Source organism: Callithrix jacchus, chromosome 8 (genome assembly GCF_049354715.1).
Source record: "Callithrix jacchus isolate 240 chromosome 8, calJac240_pri, whole genome shotgun sequence".
Classification (NCBI taxonomy): Eukaryota; Metazoa; Chordata; class Mammalia; order Primates; family Cebidae; genus Callithrix; species Callithrix jacchus.
The window spans coordinates 43343168-43360111 of NC_133509.1; the positions used below are offsets into that span (position 1 = coordinate 43343168).

At 41.3% G+C, this 16944-nt stretch overlaps 1 protein-coding gene across 5 annotated transcripts in view; it reads right to left on the reverse strand.

Annotated features, from left to right (window-relative positions):
• PYGO1 (pygopus family PHD finger 1) overlaps positions 1-13551 on the reverse strand; it is a 54298-nt gene extending 40747 nt beyond the window's left edge. Inside the window, exons 1-2 of one of the 5 annotated variants that reach the window (XM_035259712.3) lie at positions 12423-13114; positions 9627-9759 (exon numbers count right to left, since the gene is read on the reverse strand). In XM_035259712.3, the coding sequence (XP_035115603.1) occupies positions 9627-9645 (19 nt within the window). In that variant the 5' untranslated portion in view covers positions 9646-9759; positions 12423-13114. Of the gene's footprint in view, positions 1-9626; positions 9760-12048; positions 12212-12422; positions 13115-13383 lie in introns of those variants that run through there. The other 4 variants (XM_035259711.3, XM_035259710.3, XM_009005488.5 and 1 more) reach the window with 4 other exon arrangements.
• Between the last annotated feature and the right edge of the window lie 3393 nt (positions 13552-16944).

Here is a 16944-nt window from a genome sequence, read left to right on the forward strand (position 1 = left end):
AATTAAATTGAGTCCAAGTGTCTTTATTTTTGTTCCTTCATATGCTATAGTATATTTTAACAGTTAATTGATATGACAATTAAAAGATAAAAACCAAGACAATTTCTGCAACACCAGATTGTTACAAAATTGAAGGGAAGAGGATTATCATTAAATAATATTAATTTAGTGAATGTTTACTGTGTGTCAGATACTGGGATAAGCACTTTATATACATTATTTCATCTGATCCTCAAAGAATTCTATGGCTATACCAATTTTATAGATAAGAAAACAGAGGCTCAGATTTAACTAACTTGCCCAAGGTCATAGAGTTCTGTCCTTCTGACTCAAAAGCCTATGTTGGAAGTTTTAAACTATGTATTAGTGGTTCTCAAACTTTAGTATGCATAAAGATCACTCTGAAAGTCTGTTAAAATAGAGATTTCTGAGTCCCACTTCTGAAGGTTCTGATTGAGCAGTTCTGGGATAAAGCCCATGAACTTGGATATCTAACAATCCCTAGGTAATAATAGATGCTGATGGTCCGTCAAAAACTACACATTGAGTAGCAATGTACAATTCTCTTCCCACTAGGCTACACTACTTTGCTTTTTAACCTTATGACAAATACTGTAGTCAGTACTTTTTTTAAAAATCACTTTTTGTAGGAAATAGACATACTCATTATAAAGATGTATAAGCAATGCATATAAATACAAAGAAAAAAAATCAGTCACCCTGTGCCTGTTCATACACATCATTCTATCTTCTCTGTCTACCTAAAATGTATAAAAGCAACATTTCATGTCCCATCAGCCAGAAACAATCGTTACTGTTAACATCAATAAAGCCGTTAAGGTTTTTTAATTTAAAAAAGAGAGGCCATGCATGGTGGCTCATGCCTGTAATCCCAGCACTTTGGGAGACTAAGGTGAGATCACCTGATGTCAGGAGTTCGAGACCAGCCTGACCAACATGGTAAAACCTTGTCTCTACTAAAAATACAAAAATCAGCTGGGCATGGTGGCAGGTGCCTGTAATCTCAGCTACTCGAGAAACTGAGACAGGAGAATCACTTGAACCTGGGAGGCAGAGGTTGCCTTGAGCTGAGATGGCACCACTGCACTCCAGCCAGGGGGAAAAAAGAGAGAGAGAAAGAAGTGGGAAAAAGATTCTGTAAAGCAGACTTGTTCCATCATCTTAACTTAGAAATCTGCTAGATACCACATCCACGTTCTTTTCCTTAATCTTCATAAACCTATGAGATAGGTGTGAAAGTAAAATAAATCTTGGAACCCCAAAATCACTAAGCCAAGGGAAACGTCAAGCTGACAACTACACAGCTAGGCAAACCTGCCTTCCATTCTATTCCTAAATAAGATAGCAACAAAGATTAAAAAAGCTACAGCCCTCCCTCACAATTTGCCCACAAGGAATAGTTCTGTTGAATTTTACCCTGGCAATGTAAACTAACAGCTTATCTTGGCAGTGTGGGACAGAAATTTAGCCCTCTGCTCACCTGAGACAAAGGCCTATCTGATCAACCGATCTGCCCTGTTGTTTACGTAAAAATGGAGATTCACTGAGCCAGACTAAACTGTGTATTCAGTGAAAGGCTCATCAAGGACTCAAAAGAATGCAACGTTTTGCCTCTTATCTGCCTATGACTTGGATGCCTCCCCACCCCTCACCCCGCTGCTGCTTTTGGACCAAAGCAATGTGTCAACATGGATAGATGCCTCATGTCTACCTAAAACGTATAAAAGCAGACTGTATCCCCACTACCTTGGGCACACGTCAGGAACCCCTAAGGTTGTCATGGATGCATCCTAAACCTTGGCAAAATAAACTTTCTAAACTGATTGAGATCTGTCTCAGATACTTTTGAGTTCACATAGCAAGTCATCCCCAATTTTTTAAAAGTTAAGAAAAATCAATGTAAAGCAGTCACACCATTGGTCAAAAGAAACAATAAAATCTAAAACTAGGTTTTTGTTTTAAGTGTACAGTCAGTGATTTTTATTCAACTGGTTATGTAACCACCATCACCATCTAATACAGTCAGTCCAAAGAAGCAATGAAATCTAAAACTATGTTTTTGTTTTGAGTGTACAGTCAGTGATTTTTACTCACCTCGTTATGTAACCACCATCACCATCTAATTCCAGAACATTATCATCATCTCCACAAGAAATGCTATCCCATCAACATTTACTCTTCATTTCTCTACCCCCTGACAATAAGTATCATAGTTTTTTATTATTATTAAGACAGAGTCTTGCTCTGTCACCCAGTCTGGAGTGCAGTGGCACAATCTGGGCTCACTGCAACGTCCTCTGCCTCCCAGGATCAGGTTCAAGCAATTCCTCTGCCCCAGTCTCCCAAGCAGCAGGGAATAGAGATGGCTGCCACCACACCTGGTGAATTTTTGTATTTGTAGTAGAAACAGGGTTTCACACCATGTTGGACAGGCTGATCTCGAACTCCTGACCTCAAGTGATCCACTCACTTGAGACAATCTACTTTATATGTATAAATATGCCTATTCTGGACATTTCATATAAATGGAATCATACAATATGTAGCTTTTTGTATATGGGCTTTTTGATTTAGCATAACATTTTCAAGGTTCATCCATGTTGTAGCATGTATCAGTATTTCATTCCATTTTATGGCTGATTTACATTCCAATATATAAATATACCACATTTTGTTTATTTATTCACTAGTTGATGGACATTTGGATTATTTCGACTTTTTGGGCTATTATGGATAATGCTTCTATAAACGTTCTTGTACAAGTATTTGTGTGAGCATGTTTTCAATCCTCTCGGTTATCTATCTAGAGGTGGAATCACTGGGTCATATAGCAATTTTATGTTTAACTCTGAGAAAGTGCCAAACTGTTTTACACAGTGGCTGTACCATTTTATATTTTCATCTGCAAGGTATAAGGGTTATAATTTCTCTACATCCTCACCAACATTTTTCTGTTTTTGTTTTAATACAGCCTCCTAGTGAATGAATATAAAGTGATATCTCATTGTGGTTTTGATTTACATTTCCATAATGACTAATGATGCCAAGCATCTTTTTTATGTACTTATGGACAATTTATATCTTTACTTGGGAGAAATTTCTATTCAAATCCTTGGCCATTCATTTCTTAGATTGTATTTTGTTATTAAGCTGTACAAAGCTTTATGTATTCTGGATACTAAACTCATAGCTACAAGATTTGCAAACATGTCCTTACATTGCATGGGTTGTCTTTTTACTGACAGTACCCTTTGACACTCACAATTTAAAAATTTTGATGAAGTCCAATTTATCTATTTCTTCTTTGGTTAATTGAGGAAAATTAGGCTTATCTACCTCTAAGATACTAGTTGCCTCCCTAAAATCTTATGCATACACTAAATCTTCCTCAATGACTAATAGAAGGCAAAAATGGAAACTTCTGGTTCAAACTAAAAGAACTTCTATATTTTATTTTGATGTGGTAATCCCATTCGGGAAGATGGTAAATAAAGAATTGACAGTAAGGGCCAGTGCATTTCTTAAGGTCATTTTTATTCAAATCTGATGGTTTGAATAAACCTTCACCAATTTAAAATTATTCAGTAGTCGAAATAAAATGAACTGATGATTCCAGATTAATAATTTGCAGACAGCTTTTCATTTTTTCTTTTTTTCTGAGATAGACTTTCACTCATTTTGCCCAGGCTGGAATGCAATGGCACAATCTCAGCTCACTGCAACCTCCACCTTCTGGGTTCAAGTGATTCTCCTGCCTCAGCCTCCCAAATAGCTGGGGTTACAGGCATGCACCACCACGCCTGGCTAATTTTGTATTTTTAGTAGAGATAGGGTTTCTACATGTTGGTCAGGCTGGTCTTGAACTCCCGAACTCAGGTGATCCACCCACCTCAGCCTCCCAAAGTGCTGGAATTATAGGCATGAGCCACCGCACCCAGCTCGTGTGCAGTTTTTCTATAATAGCATATACCCACATACTGAACAGAGAAATGTGATATCCCTGAATCTGAATACCCTGAGATGGTGATAAGTCTGATATGGAAAAATAATTAGCAATGGTCACAGAAGTCAAATAATAAAGTGGTTATATAAATAAATAAAGGTGCCAAACTTCAAAGCCCTGTCTTTTCCTAACATATGATGAGTATTTCATTTTAACAAAAGTATAAAGGTCATTCTTAAAAATAAAAGTTATTAATAAATTCATCTCCAATCTCTAATATAGGATATCTAAATTATTACAGCATTATTTATTTATTTTAATTTTTTTGAGACAGAGTCTTGCTCTGTGTCCAGGAGCCAGGCTGGAGTGCAGTGGTGCGACCTTGGCTCACTGCAACCTCCGCCTCCCGGGTTCCAGCAATTCTCCGGCCTCAGCCTCCAGAGTAGCTGGGACTATAGAAATCAGCACCATCACGCCCAGCTAATTTCTGTATTTTTTAGTAGAGACGGGGTTTCACCATGTTGGCCAGGATGGTCTCGATCTCCTGACTTTGTGATCCACCCGCATCGCCTCCCAAAGTGACAAGATTACAGGCATGAACCACTGTGTCCAGGCGCATTGCTTTTTATTTTTTAAGAGACTGAGTCTTGCTCTGTCATGCAGGCTGGAGTGTAGTGGCACCATCACAACTCATTGCAGCCTTTAATTCCTGGGTTCAAGCAAACTTACTACTTCAGCCTCTCAAAATGCTAGTATTATGGGCATAAACCACCATGTCCAGCCCACAGCATTCTGAAGACTACTGAACAACTGTAATTTTACAATTAAAATGCTGTAATTTAAAAACGGACAAAATGTACTCAATGGTATCTATCATCTTTGCTCACTTTTCAAGAATCAAATAATTGCTTATAATTACCATACAGCAAAACTCTGAGGCTTAGAATCATTTAAATAAATTCTTTATTTTCAAGCAATCTGTGAGCAAAACCCCTAAAATTCCTTTTTGAAAATTGAGTTTTATGGTATTAATTTTATATTTAAGAATCTAACATCTCCCTCCATAAAACAAATCTTCAAACTCCCACTGGTCTCCCACTTGCCTCTTTGTGTTACTGAGGTCCATGGTTTTTAAGATTGCTTAGAAAGGTAAAGCTTAGGAGAACAGGTGGATGGTATTCACATGCGAAGGTAACTATACAATAATACCTCTGATAATGAACTTCTTTCTTTAACAAAGCCGGGCAAATTTTTAGACAAAAAACCTCAGAAATCATGGAGAACAAAGCTGCAGATATTCACAAATATTATTCAATAAACAGTTTCTATTTGTCTTTTTCAACAAAACAGTGAAACCTCAGAGTTTTCTGCTTAAAAAATTTTTTTTGTTCATTGTTTTCTTTACGTAGGAAGAAAACATTTCTGTTCTCTACATACCCACTAGTAATCAAAATAAGAATCTGCTGTAGGTTATTTACACTTATTGTCTGACTGATTAAATACACCTAAAAGTGAATGTTGATCACATCACTTAAACAGAATGTGTATTTTAAACCTATTTCTGATGTTAATAGCAAACAGATAACTTAAAATGCAGAAGACAATGTTCTAAGTGGTTTATACATATTAACCAATTTAATCCTTCAAACAACTCCATGAGATGAGTACCATTATTATTCTCATTTTGCAGCTGAGGAAACTGATGCAGAGAGGTTAAGTAACTTGCCAAGAACCATATAGCTAATAAATGGCTGAGCAGGGATAAAAACCTTGGCAGTCAGGCTCACAGTTAAAATGCTGTACTGTTTCTCATTATTGCAGTTAGCACACCTATAGAAATTAGGAATAAAAAAGGAGACCTATCTGGGTACGGTGGTAATCTCAGCAATTTGGGAGGCCGAGATGGGTGGATCACAAAGTCAGGAGTTTGAGACTAGCCTGGCCAACATGGTGTAACCCCGTCTCTACTAAAAATACAAATATTAGCCAGGCGCAGTGGCGGGTGCCTGTAATCCCAGCTACTTGGGAGACTGAGGCAGAAGAATTGCTTCAGTCTGAAATCATGCTTGACCATACTTTAAGGCTAATTTTTACGTTAAAGATGATTTAGACCTCTTGGGTTGCCTAGAATAAGAATGTCGGAAGAGAGAACTGTGTTCCCCAGTGGTAACTTCTCTACACACCTGGGAAAAGCAATCCAGGAAGACTGATGCCTTGAAATTACTAAAACTTCATCATTAATGTTCATCAAAATGGATTTCAAAAACATTTGTTGAGCTTATGGAAGTAGAAAAGAAATAAAAGTAGTAATTCCTCCCTGTAAGGATCTTATAACCTATAGGAAATAATCTTTTTCTTTTGAAACTCTTAAATTTAATGTGATAAACACTGAGAGAGATGAGCACAGAATACTGAGGGAACATAACAAACTCTCATCTAATCTTGACTGTGCAGGGGGAACTCAGGAAAACATCCTGGGAGATTTCAACTGTGCTGAAACTTCAAGGATGAGTATCTTCCAGAAGTAGGAGAAAAAGGGAGCATGCTTAGCAGAAGGGATAGAATATGCAAAGGAAATTTTAAAAGCAAGAGAGACCACAACAACATTAAGAGAGGAAGAGTGAATATTGTAAGACTGGAACATAAGAAATAAACAAAGCACTTCATGGATTCTGAAGAAGAGAACTAAGTGGTAGACCTGGGATAAGGGCCAACATAAGAAAGGTTGATTTTTACTCTAAAGGCAATGAGAAACCACGGATTAATTTTACGTGACTCAATTGTGTTTGGGGAACACTATGGCAATGCAGATGGCAGCTAAGATCTTGGGCCCTAGATTTTGAGTTCTGGCTTTGCCATTTACTCACTGGGAAAACTCATGTATGTTACTTAAGCACATACTACTTAACCTCTCTGAACATCAATTCCTCAACTGTAAATCAAAAATAATAACAACATCTAATTCACAGATTTACTGAGAGGATTAAGCAAGAAGATCCATTTAAAACAGTCAGCAAAGTACTAAGTTATTCATCACTATCAGTGGTAATGTGGAAATGGATTAAGAGGGACTAACGGGAAGCCATTAAACTAAAGAGAGGGTTACTATAATAATCAAAGCGATAAGCAAAACCTAAAGAAGTGGCTGTGGAAAGGTCAAGAAGTCAATGGGTTCAAAACATTAGGGAGACAGCAATCCTCTAAGACTTAGAACAGTGTTGTGTGGGAGTAGCGGATGGATAAAGATGGCCATGTTCCCCAAGACAGGAAACATGGGGGAAAAGCATCATAGACATCTCATGGATAGAAACTATATTCAACAGGTTAAAATTCATGTATCTGCCCCTCACAAACCCATTCTTCCTTCATTATCTGTAACACTACTCTCTCATGGTTTTTCTCCTACCTCTCTGACTACGCCTTCAGATTCTTTTTTTGAGGATCTCTTTCCCCCCTTGTCTCCCAAATGTTAGTGTTCAAAGTTGGTGTTTTCAGGGCTTTTCTCTTTTTACTTGTCACTCTCTCTTCGGTGAGCTCGTCTACTCCCAAGGTATTAATTTGTATTCACCTGTTCAAATCTCTACTTCTGTCTTGGACTACTCAGCCCAGTTCCAAACCATGTACATCCACTGCATACACTGGAATATCCCAGGAGGATATTCATTCAATGTGTCTAAAACCAAACTCGCTTTCCTGATAATCTGCCTAGCTCTTACATGGACCAATTTTAAAAAGAAAAACAAAAAACTTTTCCTTCAGACTTTCTCTCATAGCCTTTTCTCCAACCCCCAATTTGTGACTGCATAAATTATGCTCCTTTTCCAACCTTAATCCAAATCCTACATATATTCATCCCATCAAGACAGTCTGTATTTTCTTCTAAAGTCCATTTTTAGTAACTTTCATATTTCTGTTCTCTTCTATTCTAAAATACATCCTTATCCCTTCTATGTTATTTCCAGCTCTGATTAAAAGCACTTAAATAAATGACCTCAACTTCCTTCTTCATCTCTAAATTTCTTCCTTTCTCCATTGTCTCTTTTTTTCTCCAAGACTAAACCTCTATGTGTATACCTGATGCTAATCCTGTTCCCTTATCTGCAAAGACATGATTTAAGAGAATAGGAACCTTGTCTGTCTCATCCACCAGCTACTGGAATAATGAGTGTATAGCACATGGTAGATATTTTTAAAACATGTATTGAATGCTTCAGTCATTCATGAATTATCCTCTCTTTCTGAGCCTTTCCAGTTTTTCCCCTCTCCTTCTACATTGGGCTCTTCTGTAAATCTACAATATGTTTGTCTTCGTCCAATGAAGAAAAAAAGACTCATATTTTCTCCCATGTCTTTCTGTCTACCACCAAACTTCTTTTAAGTCACATCTTCATCATTTAATCTTTTACCACATTACCTCAGCCTCCTGAGCAGCTTGGACTACAGGTGCACACTACCACTAATTTTTAAATTTTTTGTACAGATGGGTTCTCCATAAGTTGCCCAGGCTGGTCTCAAACTCCTGGGCCCAAGAGATCCTCTCTCCTCAGCTTCCAAAGTGCTGGGATTACAGTCACGAGCCACCACACCTGGCCCCACGTTAATCTTCGACACTTTGAAATGTGGTTTCCTCCTAAAACTGCTTTCTCAAAATCACAAGAGAACTTCTAGACCCTTTCTCACATTTTATCTCCTCTGAAGCTCTTTGTACATCACTTAAGACAAAAGAACACTCATTGCTTCTTAGAACTCTTCTCCAGGAGGACTCCCTTGATTCTCAAAAAGATAAGTTCCTTTATTTCCTATAAATAATCACAGCCCTTATCATGCTATTTGCAGCCGTTTATTTGTCATTGTCCTGTACTAGACTTAACAATTCTTGAAGACAGGTGTCATATCCTTTTTTGTTGTTGTTGCTGAGATAGCGTATCACTCCAATTGCCCAGGCAGGAGTGCAGTGGTGTGATCTCAGCTCACTGTAGTCTCAACCTCCCTGGGCTCAGGTGATTCTCCCACCTCAGCCTCCCAAGTAGCTAAGACTGTGGGCACATGCCACCATGCCCAGCTAATTTTTTGTAGTTTTAGTAGAGACAGGTTGTTGCCCAGGCTGGTCTTGAACTCCTGGAGTCAAGTAATCAACCTGCCTTCAGTCTTCCAAGGTGCTGGGATTACAAGCGTGAGCCACCGCACCCAGCCAGAGTCATATCTTAATCAGTGTAATCCCACTATATGGCACTGTGACTGCTCAATAAATATTTGTTGAATAAATGAATATTGCCATCAGATCAATGCCTGAAAGAGTTGTAGGAATACTGGAGAATGAGAGTGTTGGTTAAAATAAGGATGACAGTTGACATTTTAGTGGAAAATGGCAAGTAAAAGTAGTATGGCAGCCAATAGACTATCAAAAAGCAGTGTAATTCATGTATTCACTCATTCATTCATTTGACATTTACTATGAGTAAGCCAAATAAGATAATCGAGACACAGTGCCTGTCCTCCCAGATTCGTCTTATAATCAAAAGGTGAAGGTTTGGGGTGGAGTGTTAAGAATTGGTAGAAAATAGGAGTAAGATACTATGTCACTTAAAAGTAATTCTAAATCTAATGCTAAAATATAGGGACAGTTTGGAAGTCCACAGCCAGCTGCTTCTGGTCTACTCACCTTTGTAATTTACGTCCATTAGTAGCAGTACTCAAACTTTAGTATGCATAAGGAGCACCTGGAGATCTTGTTAAAGATGCAGAAGTCCTGATTCCGTGGATCCCAGAAGTCCTGATTCCACAGATACACAAATCTATATTTTAACAAGCATCACAAGTGATTATGATGCTTTTGGTCTGTAGAACATACTACTGTAAAGTCCTAAGTCATTCATGTTATAATTTTACCATATCTGAGGTCCACCTATAATATTATTTTCTTAGTAATTCATTTAATTGCTATATGTGTGTTAATTCATTTAAATTGCTATATGTGTAAATATATACACATAAATATGTATCTTAGCCTTATTATAAGCAAGGTATTAGATGACTTTTTTGTTTTAATACATATGAAATAATACACAACCATTAAAAGGATCTGTCTCTGTTACATCAGCGGATGGGAAAGTTTGAAAAGCACTGCTCCAGAGTTTATGCCCTGCAAACACCACATCCTGCATGCAGTCTTATGATATAAATTACACTGAATAACAAAAAGTTCCAAGGCAATGAGGTTCGGCAGAATTGTGCTTCAGAAGAGCGCACTATAAAATAATGCAAAAATGGTTTTTTAAATTAATGTTTTAATTATTACAAAACGGCATTATGAAAATCCTCCCCATAACATAAAAAATACTGACTTATTTTTAAAAGTGTTTTGTCTTTTATTCTGGTACTTAGCTCTCAGGATATTCTTGAGCTGACACCTGAGCCAACCCCAATAGCTAAAGCATAGAACTTAAAAGCAGCAGTTGAAACAAAATGAAGATAGAGCTGTGCTCCTGATCCACAATAAAACACTCATCTATTTTATTTAGAATTACATTTGATTAGGACTGATAATTCAGTTCAAAGGTATAAACTTGATAGCTCTTTCTTTTCCTTCAACCTCATAACAATTTATAACAGTAGGCAAAATTATACAGTAAAAAATATCAGGGGAATAATTGTATCTCAGGAAGCTCTATTCCTTAAAGGCTTTGCCAACTCACAACCACAAACAGAAAAGACAATTAAAATATTTCACCAAATGAAAGGTTATGCTGATATTAAGCCTGTAAAGATAATATTCTGCTCTAAATTATGTTTTTGCTTCAGTGGCTAAGAAAATCATTTACTACCAAAATACTCTTGAGTGGATATCTTTTGGATTGTGTGTCACAAGCCGGTTCTATACATGCTTAATTTCTAGACACGCTGAAAAAAAACAGAAATGAATGACTTGTGGCCCTTCATCTCTACATCACTTAAGCAAGCCGGAAATTTACTTTACTACTTACTAATTTATAAAGCACTTTACCCCTTTACCCTGTTCGCAAAAGCTTCCTTACTAGTCTCCTCTGCTTTTGCCTTTTCTCTACAGTCTATTTTCCGCACAGCAGCCAAAGATACCGTTTAAAATGTCTGATCATTCATCCTTACAGACAAAACTCTGCAGACCTTTTCTCAGAGTAAAAGCCAAAGTGTTTTAAATGGCACTCCAGGCCTCTAATAACACAATCATCCCACCCCTCAGCTCCGGTCACAGGACTCTTCCCTTGATCACTTTGCTGCAGTTGCAATAGCTTCTTTGCTGCTGATTGCATACACTGGGCATATTCCAGACACAGGGCCTTTGCATTTACTGTTGCTTTTGCTCTTCCCACGTGAATCCATATGGCCCTGCTCTATCATTTCCTTTGGGTCTTCGCTCAAATATCACCTTCCAGGTGAGCCCTTTCATCATCACCTTACGTACAATCCATACCTCCCACCCCCACGCAATTTCCTCTCCTCTTTTCCTATTTTCTTGTCCACCATACCATCTACGGTTTGACATTCTGTATCTACTGTTTAACGTTTGTTTACCCCACAAGAAAGTGAATTCCTTCTGGGTGAAGATCGTCTGTTTTTTTTCACTGCTGTATCCCAGTAACAAGAACAGTGTCTAGCACACAGTAGATGTTCAATAAATATTTGCATAACGAACAATGAGTATTACTTCAACTCTAGGACTTTCAGTCTTAACTCTATTAAAAGCTAAAAGAAATCCCCCAATTTCCGGGCGGCACCTGACTTTTGTGAACTTATACGCATTATCTTTTGTTTGACACACGGTTCCCTCTGATTTTTCTTAGATAGGAGTAAGACGACAGGAAAATTCCTAACCAGTGTGCAAGAAAGAAGAAAACCAACCATGCGTAACACTCAGTTTAGATCATTTCTTATCCGTAAACCAACAGAGAAAATGCCTTTTGAATTTGTATAGTTTCTCCTCTTAAACCTAAGGAAAATAAACTGAGTGTCTGTTGCCCTTGCCGGGGTGAGAAGGGGGCCAGGAGAGACGTGAAAGCCCAGGCGCCCTTCTTCGACAGCGTCAACTCTTGTGTAGTCCAACTTACTTTTTGAGGGGGTGGGCATCTTTCGAGGTCTCTGCTAGGGGGTGTCTGTTTTTCACCCTTTGAGGTGCCTATTGTGCTGTGTCTTGCGAACGAGGAGAGGTGGGCGAGGAGGGGGTAAGAAGGGATGCTGTGTGCGGCTCCAACTGCCTCCGAACACAAAGTCGGGAGGCGAGGGATCCGCGCGGGTGTCTAGGGGGCCAGCGGACGCCCGGGCCGCGCGCCTGGATCTCAGCCTCGGCCCCGGGGCGCGGGCGGGACGCGGGCTGCGCGGAGTTAGGCCCGGACAGAGCCCCATGGCCTCCCGGCGGCCGGGCACGGGGCCCCGCGTACCTCACTCACCCCGGTCCCCCCAATCCGGCACCCTGCTCGGTTACCTCGAACTCTCTTCAGCGAAATGGGATCCTTCTCCTGTTCTGCTGACATTACAGACCGCAAAGCATGACTCCCCCCCAGGCCGCGGGAATTCGGTCTCTTTGATGCTGCGGCGGCGGCTCCTCCTCCTCGCGGGGCCGCTGCGGCTGCGAGGCGAGCCTCGGAGCCGAGGCACGGCCGAGGGCGGTGGGGACGCGGGCCGACTTTGCAAAGTTTGGGAGGAGAACGAGGCCTCGAAGCGGCGGGGCGGTGTGCGGGCACCGGCGGGGCTCAGCGGCAGTGGCCGGGAGCACGGCCTGGGGGCGGCCCCCCGCCCGGGGCCGGCATGTGCTGAGGGAGAGTGCGCCGCCGCCGCCTCCTCCCACTCCTTCTTCTTCGCCGCCGCCGCCTCAGGAGCCGCTGACAGGGGAGGCAGGAGGCGGGCGGCCGGGCCCTGGCGGCACACTCACAGCGCCCTCTGAGGAGGAGGTCTGCTCTCTCGCTGCTCTCGAGTCGCAGACACAAAAGCCCCCACACTGGAGCCGCCTGCAAAACCCGCTCTGGGGCGGGCGAGGGACGTGGCGCGGCCCCGCGGCTTCCCCGCCCTGAGCTCCCCAGCTCCGCGCGGGGACGGGCTTCGGGGGGCGGGGGCCGCTGCTTAGTCCCGCGGCGCCTCCCGCCGCCGCCGCCGCTGCCTCGCGCTCCGCCTCGGCCCAGCCCCCACGGCCCGCGCGCGCCTCTCGCTCCGCGCCGGGGCTCGCGGGCCCGCGGCTTTCGCAGCTCGGGCAGGCAGCGCGCGCCTAGGGGCCGCCCCGCTCCGCGCCCAGCTATCCCTCGCCGCCCTCCAGGCCCTAGGACGCCCGACCCCTCGGCCGACGCGCCCGGGCCCGGCTTTCGCAAGGAAAGGGCATCTCCGAACTTCGTTGGAGGCCACAACAGAAAGCATCTCGGCCTCGCAGCTAGGGATCGGAAAAATGTACGTACCACGCGAGGAAACTTTGTAAGCGGGAGCTGGAGAGTTGTCGGCTGGCATGTGGGGATCCAGATTCCCCGACTCCGAGTCCGCGTGGCCGTGGTCTGGACACCTGTTTGTGGAATGCCTCCACTTGGTATTTTGACGACTTGACTCTTCAAGAAAGAGCGGCGTGGAATGAATACTAGAAAAGACGGTGGGGTAGAAGCGGTGACGCGGCTGGATCTCATTTAGACGTTAAATTTTAGGAGGAACGCCGCCAGTGTGATTGTAAATTAGATGTGACTACCGGTCCACATCCTTCAGTTGGGCTGTGTGACCGGAGGCGACTCAGGTCACCTCTCTGGGTCTCTGTTTTCTGATCTATAAAAGGCAGTGGGGCTACATCTCGAATGTCTCTTCCAGCTATGACATTGTTTAACGTACTTCTACGAAATTTTTTCTGTTTTTTTTTTTTTTTTTCCGCTAGGTTTTCTGGTTATCCACTTATTCTGGTTATCCCCAGGCTTATTTTGATGTAAAAATCACTGAAAAGTACTCATGAAGCGTGGGAGGACATAAACTAGCTACAGACAGGAGTCTTGTCCTCCCGGAGACGAGACACCCAACTCATTCAGCTGCACAGTGTCACGGAAAACAGATGTAAACATGAAGCCAATGTACAGCCTCAACGCTGCATACCAGACAAGCGCCATAGCGGCGGATCATCATGAAAAAGACATGGCGTGGCCTGGAGCAAATGTTACCCTTTATCTAATAAGGGTGGTCTGGAATGATGGAATTCCTTATCAGAAGAGTCAGACTAGGACAGGCCAGGGAAAATGTTTTTACTGGAGGCACTCTGAGAAGGCTCCTAACTAGAATGTAAGCTCCATGCAGGCAGGATTTAGACTAGTTCACTGCTGTTTCCTCTGGTACCTAACAGTGACAAACACATAGTTAAATGTTTGAGAAAATATTTATTGCTGTATGCATAAGCAGATTTGAAGTGGCCCTGGGACAACTAGGTTGGTAGGGCTTTGGTAAGTGCATAATGCCAAAGCAAACGGTAAGATAATAAAGCATATTGGATCTAATAGTCTACCTTATAGGATTGTTGGAGGAAAATTTAAAAGAACTTTGGTAAGTCAACAAAGAAATGAAGGCCAGGTGTGGTGGCTCATTCCTGTAATCCCAGCCCTTTGGGAGGCTGAGGTGGGAGGATCACTGTAGCCCAGGAATTTGAGACCAGCCTGGGCAACAAAGTGAGACTCTTCTCTACAAAATAATTTTTCAAAAATTACCCAGGCGAGGTGGTGCATGCAGGCCTGTAGTCCCGACTACTCAGCAGGCTGAGGCAAGAAGATCCCTTAAGCCCAGGAGTTCAAGGTTGCAATGAGCTATAATCGCACCACTGTACTTCATCCTGGGTAATAGAGGAAGACCCTGTCCCCCACCAAAAAAAAGTATGGAAATGGCATGTTTTTATTATATAACTCGTAGTGCAAGGATAATGGTTGAGAAAAATCATTGCTAAGAGATTCCAGTTTCCTTATTGTAATTCTCTAAAGCAAGAGGCTCAATATGAAAATCAAGAGAAATGAATTGGCTTCTTTTTAATGATTTATCAAGAATAAAAGACCATCTTACTTGGGCATAGTCCTTTAGATCAATTTTACTTCCAAATCTTGATGGCTTGCTTGTACATATCAGAATTACCTGGAGAGTATTCCAAAATTTCAAAATTTTCAAAATTATTCCAAAATATTCAAAATTCCTCACTCCCTCCCCAGATTTACTTGAGTGAGACTCTCCAAAAGTCTGTTTTTAAAGGCTCTCTAAGTGATTCAAAAGCAATAAGCAGATTTGATGACTTGCATTTATAAAACGTGGTACACAACATTGTCACCCAAAGACATACAGAGATTGAGACAATGGTTCTTGTCCTTAAGAAGTTCACAGTTTAGGGGAGGAAGTTGAGGTTTAAAATAACATGAACAGTGCAGAGTGCCAAACCCTGCAATAGACTACCATGTCAGCGGAGAAGAGAAACCCTCAACTGAGCTTGGGAGGCAGATAGCTGATGATGTTTTTAGGAGAGCCTTAAAAAGAACATATGGGAGTTGTTGCCAGGGGTTGAGGGTAAAGGTTAGGTAATGAGGAGTTACTGCTTACTGAATACACTATTTCGGTTTGGGATATTAAACATTTTCTGGAGATGGACAGTGGTGATAGTTACACAACAAAGTGAATGTAATTAATGCCACTAAATTCTACTTGAAAATGGCTAAAATGGTAAATTTTATGTTATATGTATTTTATCACAAAATGGTTGAGGTGCGAACATGTAGAAAATAAAACAGATTGCAAGGGCAAATGGAGTCTTATGATCAGAGGGAACAGTTTCCACAGGACAAGAAGACTGAAAACATATGAATCTTTTGGAGACTATAAGTAGTTAGGACTGGCTGTAGCATAAGGTACCTTTTGAGAATCGACAGGAACTGATTCTGAGGAAGTAGACAAGAGGTCAGACCTCTGAAGGGTATTGCATGCCACACCAAGAATTTTGGATTTTATCCCGAAAGCAATGGAGAAACATTGAAGAGTTTAAGCAGGTGAGTGACATGTTTAGGTCTGAATTTTAGAAAGATCATTCTGGCAACTAAGTGAAAGATGGATTAGAGAGGCACAAAACATTAATATCTTAGTCTATTTGTGCTGCTATAACAGACCACCACAGACTAGGTAATTTTTAAAGAACGGAAATTTATTCCTCACATTTCTGGAGGATAAAAACTCTTAACCTTAAGGTGCTAGCATCTAGCGAGGGCTGCTCTCGGCTTCCAAGATGGTGCTTTTAACACTGTCCTCCAGAAGGTAGAAAGGAAAAAAGGGGCACATTCCCTTTATCAAGCCCCTTTAGATGGGCACCTAATCTCATCCATGAGGGAAGAATCCGCATGGTCTTACCACCTCTTAAATGCAGCACCTCCGAATGCTGTCATATTGTCAACACCTGAATTTTGGAGCAGACACATTCAAATCATAGCAATGAGAAATTATAATGCGGACAACAAGCATATGAAAAAAAGTGCTCAACATCACTGATCATTAGAGAAATGAAAATCAGAACCACAGAGATACCATCTCATACCAGTCAGAACAGCTATTATTAAAAAGTCAAATTTATACTCCCACTAACAGTGTATAAGCGTTCCTTTTTCTCTGCAACCCCAGAACTACCATTTGACCCAACAATCCCTTTATTGGGCATATATACCCAAAGTGATATAAATCATTTTATTATTACAGACACAAGTACACATATGTTCACTGAAGCACTATTCACAATAGCAAAGACATGGAATCAACCTAAATGTTTATCAGTGGTAAACTGGATAAAGAAAATGTGGTCCATATATACCATGGAATACTATGCAGCCATAAAAAGAACAAGATTGTGTCCTCTGCACATAGATGGACATAATGGAGCTAGAGGTCATTATCCTTAGAAAACTAACACAGGAGGGGCCGGGCGCGGTGGCTCAAGCCTGTAATCCCAGCACTTTGGGAGGCCGAGGCGAGTGGAT